Raw genomic sequence first — 6,113 nt, forward strand, 5'->3', positions numbered from 1 at the left:
ACCAAGGCACCCTCATACGCTGCAGCAGCAGTAGCAGCTGCAACAGCAACAGCAACAGCAGCAGCAGCAACAGCAAGACGAGATACCAGCATAGACTTCAGCAGCTTGTCTATCAGCCCAGCGGAATCAGCTGCGATTAGCAGCAGCAGAAACAAATCTAGAGAGCCACAACAGGGTCTGCTGCTGCTGTTGCTGCTGCTGCAGGGAAGCGCTGCTAGACGAGCAGCAGCTGCACTGAAGCAGCAACCATAGAGTGCAGCAGCAGCAGCACCGAAGGAGGGCAGCAGCCGCAAGGGCAGAGACAGCAGCATAGCCCAACAAAGCAGCAGAGATGGATTTGCTGCTTCTGCTGCTGCTAATGCTGCTGCTCCTGGCTGCTGCTGCAGCACCTGCTGGGCTGCTGCTGCACCAGCAGGCAACGAGGGATCCGAAACCCAAAGTGCGACAGCAGCAGCAGCAGAAGGTAACAAAGTCCGCGCAGCAGCAGCAACACATGGAAGCACAACCTGCAACAGAGGCAGCAGCAGCAGCAGCAGCAGCAGCATAGCGAGAAATCAAAAGCAGCAGCAGCAACGACAACAGCAGCAGCTACCAATCACCATAGGGTTTAGGGTTTAGGGTTTAGGGTTTAGGGTTTAGGGTTTACGAAGAGAAACAACTGCAGCACAAGAGACAAACGCCAGACAGCATGCCACTGTGGGGCCCCCCAAACAAGGGCCTCTGCTGCGAGAACAGAAAAGAGAGGGGCCCCCCGTCGTCTTGCTGCTGCTGCTGCTGCTGCTGCTGCTGACTCAGCTGCTGCCAGCTGCGACTCTGCAACTGTTGCGAGAGCCAGTTTGGACTCGGCTGTTGCTGCTGCTGTTGCTGCTTCTGTTGTTGCTGCTGCTGCTGCTGCATCTGCTGCAGTAAATGCTGCTCCTGCAGCAGCAGGCGCCGATGGAGGAGCAGCAAACAGCAGCAGCCCTTGGGTTGCCCGCAGCAGCAACAGGCAGCAAAACCCTAAACAAACTATCCCCCTAAAATTCAAAGACACCCACTCCAACGCAAACGCTAACGACAAACCCTCAGGGGGCCCCTCTAGGGACCCCTCAGGGGGCCCCTCTAGGGGCCCCTCAAAACCCTTAAAAGGAACCTCAGGGGGGCCCCTCTGGGGCCCCTCTAAAGGCCCTTCATGGGGCCCCTCTAGGGGCCCCCCAGAGGAGATCTCCAGGGGCCCCACAAGGGGCCCCCCCAGGGGCCCCCCTTGGGGGCCCCCTAATGGGCCCCCAAGGGACTTCTCCTGGAGCCCATCTAAGGGCCCCCCTAGGGGGCCCCCTAGGGGCCTCTCTAGGGGCCCCCCTAGGGGCCCCTCTTGGGGCCCCCCTAAGGGCTTCTCTAGGGGCCCCCCTAGGGGCCCCTCAAAAGGCCCCTCTAGGGGCTCCTCTAGGGGCCCCTCTAGGGGGCCCCCTAGGGGCCCCCCTAGGGGCCCCCCAAGGGGCCCCAGTGGAGTTAGATGTAGAGGGTTTTGTTCTTGTTGTTTTAGGGTTTTAATTTGGGGGTTTGCTGCAGAAATGATGAAAAAGGCGGCGGCGATGGGCAGAAGAAAAACGAAAAGAAGAAGAAACTGCGGAAAAAGATAAAAAGAGATCAAAGAGAGTAAATAAATATAAAAGAGATTAAATAAATATAAAAGATATTAAATAAATATAAAAGGAGACAGCAGGGTAATAAAGGAGACAAAAGGAGAATATAAATAAATATATATATATATATATATTTATTTAAATATATATACATATATCTATATATATATATATTCGTTTATATATATATATATATATTTATTTATTTATTTTATTTGTATATATAAAAGGAGACAGCAGAATATGAAAGGAGACAAAAGGATATAAAATAACACAAAATAAATAAAGATGTAAAAGGAGACAGTGTAATATAAAATAATATAAAAAGTAAATAAATATATAAAAGGAGACAGACAGTTAAATATAAAATAATATAAAAAGTAAATAAATATATAAAAGGAGACGGTGAAATATAAACAAAAAGAAATAAATAAAATAAAAGAGTTTTGAGGTGGGCCTCATTAAGAGATATCGACAGAATAAACAAAGTAGATAGACAGACAGACAAATATATTAATAAATAAATAAATATAAATAAATAAATAAATATAAATAAATATATATATACATAAATATGTAAATATGTAAATATATAAATATATAAGGAGACAGAGAGAGAAATAAATAGTAAAATAAAGTTTACATAAATAAATAAATTTACAGACAGAGAGACAAATAAATAAAATAAATGAGAGGATAAGGAGACAGAAAGATAAATAAATAAATAAATAAATAAGAATGCAAGAAGAGAGAATAATAAAGCAAGAAATAAAGAGACAAGGAGACAGATAAACAAAAGGAATAAACAAAATAATACAGAACAATAGATAAATAAATTAAAAGGAGATAGAGAGACAAATAAATAAATAAATAAACGAGGAGGAGATAAGGAGACAGGTAAACAAACAAAAGATAAAAAGGATGAAGAGAGTAAAGAGATATAAGGAGACAGAGACAGAGAGAGAGAGAGAGAGACAAAGAAAGAAAGAGAGAGAGAGACACAAACGCAAGCACACACTCTGTCTGTCTGTCTCTCTCTCTGTCTCTCTCTCTCTCTGTCTCTCTCTCTGTCTCTGTCTCTGTCTCTCTCTCTGTCTCTCTCTCTGTCTCTCTCTGTCTCTCTGTCTCCCTGTCTCTCTGTCTCTGTCTCTCTCTCTCTCTCTGTCTCTGTCTCTGTCTCTGTCCCTCTCCCTTTCTCTGTCTCTCCGTCTCTGTCTCTCTGTCTCTCTCTGTCTCTCTCTCTGTCTCTCTCTCTGTCTCTCTCTCTGTCTCTCTCTGTCTGTCTCTCTGTCTCTCTCTCTGTCTCTGTCTCTGTCTGTTTGTCTCTCTGTCTCTCTGTCTCTCTCTGTCTCTCTCTCTGTCTCTCTGTCTCTCTCTCTGTCTCTGTCTCCCTCTGTCTGTCTCTATCTCTCTGTCTTTCTCTTCTTTATCTATTCCTCTCACCTTAGCAGCAGCAGCAGCTCTTCTCTTTCTTAAATAAAACAAAAACAAAGGCATCAATACGCCCCCAAACATATATAAGACAAACAATAGGGGGCCCCCCCCCTCCAGGGGGCCCCCCAGGGGCCCTGGGGGCCCCCCCCAGCTCTCTCCTCCCTCTTCACTGACACCTGAAGCATCTAAACGAGGCAACAGCAATGAAGGGGCCCCCAGGAGGCCCCCAGAGGGGCCCCCAAGGGGGCCCCCAGGGGGGGCCCCCAGGGGCCCCTCCTGGGTCTCAAACGGCAGCAAAGAGGGGGGGGCCCCTCCAGTTGCTTCCATGAGAATGAAGCTTCAAACGTCAACAACACATGTTTTAATAGGGTTTAGAGTTTAGGGTTTAGGGTTTAGGGGTTAGGGGCTAGGGCTTTGGGGTTGCAGGAAGGAGCGACAGCCCTTCGGGGGGCGGCGGCGAGGGTTGGGGGCTGCAGCCTCAACCCGACTCCCTAAACCCTAAACCCTAAACCCTAAACCCTAAACCCTAAACGCTAAAGAGTTCAATTTTGTTAATATGTGGGCGGCTTTTTCTGCTTCGCAAATGGGACGCGGGGGGAGAGCTAAACCCTAAACCCTAAACCCTAAACCCTAATCCGTGCACAGGAGCTAAATCTTAGGCCATCGACAGGAAACCCTAAACCCTAAACCCTAAACCCTAAACCACACACAAGACAACATCTTTCTCGCATTGGTTTCGGCCTCTCTGATGGTAGTAATTAGCTGCTGCTTGTTCTGCTACTTCAGCTGTTGCCGTTGCTGCTGTTGCTGCTGCTGCTGCTGCTGAGTCTATTGCTGCTGTTGCAGCTGTTGCTGCTGCAGCAGCAGCCGCTGCTGCTGCTATTGCTACGGCTATCACGGGCAATCGCAGCTGCTGCTGAAGATCTTGCTGTTGCTGCTGCTGATTCAATTGCTGCTGCTGCAAGTAGTTTTATGCCGTTTGCGAGGCAAAGAGCAGCAACAGCAGCAAAATTTTCAGCTGCAACAGCAACAAGTGCAGCAGCAGCAGCAGCAGAAGCAGCAGAAGCAGCAGCAGCAGTCCTTGTGCCTGCACATGCTAGACAGGGTATCTACACCGAAGTTGTTTTGAGTGAGTGTGAGAGGGTTTAGGGTTTTAAGCCTCAACAGTTTTAGGGTTTAGGGTTTTCTTTCGTTATCGTAACAGCAGCAGGAGCTGCAGCTGCGGTGTATATACACCCCAAGACAAATGCATAAGCAGAGCCCTAAAGAGACAGACTTAGATTTTTCTTATTCAGCTGTACGTACACCGCAAAAACAAATAGATAAAAAAACTGTAAACAAAGTAAACAAAACATATTGCCTTCTAAAAAGGGCTTAAGGGGGCCCCGAAACAAATGAAAATAGCCTCTATAGGGCCCCCAGCCACCCGCACAATAACAAATAATAATAATAATAATAATAATAATAATAATAATAATAATAATAATAATAATAATGCTAAAATAACGCAAGGATCCCTCAAAAGACAGACCCAGAGACGACTAAGGAGGCCCTCACGGGGGCCCCCATGGGGGCCTCCTACAGGGGGGCCCCCAACAGGGCCTATCAGGGGGGCCCCCAAGGGGGCCTCCCAACAGGGGGGCCTCTAATAAGGCTTACCAGGGGGCCCCCAAAGGGGAAGAAAGGGGGGCCCCCAATAGGGCCTACCGGGGGGCCCTCAATGGGGCTTCTAAAGGGCCTACAGTGAGCCTAGCAGGGGGTCTCCAAGTGGGCTTAAAGGGGGCCCCCAAGTAGGCTTAAAGGGGGCCCTCAGGAGGGCTTAAAGGGGGCCCCCAAGGGGGCTCCTAAAGGGCCCCCAAAATGAGCTTCTAAAGGGCCCAATGTGGGGTCTAAACGGGGGCCCCAAAGGGTTGGCCAATAGGGGGCCCCCAATGGGGCCCTTAAAGGACCTTCAAAATGAGCTAATATAGGGCCCCCTAGAAGACCTGTTGGGGGCCCCCTAGGGGTCTTTTAAGGGGCCCCCGAGAAGACCTGTGAAAAGAGTAAAGGGAAGGCCCTTTGGTTCTGCTGAATGGAGGGCTTCGAATTAAGGGTTTAGGGTTTAGGGTTTAGGGTTTGCGTGTTAGGATCCCTCTTTAAGTACGAGCTCAGATAAGTCGCAGCGGACGCCCAACAGAAGAAAACAAAGAAAATCAGCAGCAGATTGCTTAACAGTGGCGAAGCAGCTGTTTGCTGCTGCTGCTACTGTTGCTGCTGCTCCTGCTGCTGCTGCTGTCATGTTTGCTGCTGCTGCTGGTGCTGTTTTTGCTGCTGCTAGTTGCAGCGGGCCATTAATGACGTTGTTGCTGCTGCTGCAGCTGTGTTAAGGGATGAGCAGCTGTTGTTGGTGCTGCTGCTGCTGCAGGGAGTTATTGTGTAGCTGCTGCTGCTGTTCTGAATATCGTGGCTGCTGCAGCTGCTTCACCCGATGCAACTAATACTGCTACTGCTGCTGCTGCTGCTGTTGCTGCTGCTGCGGCCTTCAGCACGTGCGGTGTAGCAACTGCTGCAGTGTGATAGGGATATAAGAGTTTTGTTGTATTAATATTGAAATAAAATAACTTTAAAAGATATTTAAACAAAAATAAAATAGGATGGGCCCTGTAGAACCAGTGAGAGTATCCAGCAAGATGCTGTTGAGGTGTATAGGCAGCTGCAGCTGCCCATACACCGCAGCTATGCAGCGGATTGAAATCAAGAGAAAGTAAGGGAGAAGTTATTTTTTAAAGAAGAAAAAAAATAAAATATTATTAAAAGAGTCTTTTAGATATATTATTTGAAGAAGAAAGGCAGTAAAACGTGGGTAGACATAAACAGCAGACATTATCTCTATAACAATCCTTATTCAGGAGACAGCAACAATTTGTGGTGTATCTGCACTTCCATGCATTATGGTTGTAAACAACTTAAAAATGTATTCTTTCTCTATTTAATTCGCTTTCTGCTTTGTTTTCCTCGTCTTAATCATCTCAAAGACCTGAAGGGCTGCTGCTGGACTAAGGATCTAGGATCTATGCT

At 47.6% G+C, this 6,113-nt stretch overlaps 1 protein-coding gene across 1 annotated transcript in view; it reads right to left on the reverse strand.

Moving 5' to 3' along the window:
* The window catches only part of EAH_00057840 (hypothetical protein, conserved), a gene marked incomplete at both ends in the record, with an annotated part of 1,586 nt that extends 1,494 nt beyond the window's left edge, over nt 1-92 (reverse strand). Inside the window, one exon of the mRNA XM_013397382.1 lies at nt 87-92. Coding sequence (XP_013252836.1) covers nt 87-92 — 6 coding nt within the window. The remainder of the gene's footprint in view (nt 1-86) is intronic.
* Between the last annotated feature and the right edge of the window lie 6,021 nt (nt 93-6,113).

The sequence above is a fragment of the Eimeria acervulina genome, genomic scaffold, assembly GCF_000499425.1.
Source record: "Eimeria acervulina Houghton genomic scaffold, Eah_scaff1271, whole genome shotgun sequence".
In the NCBI taxonomy this organism is placed as follows: Eukaryota; Apicomplexa; class Conoidasida; order Eucoccidiorida; family Eimeriidae; genus Eimeria; species Eimeria acervulina.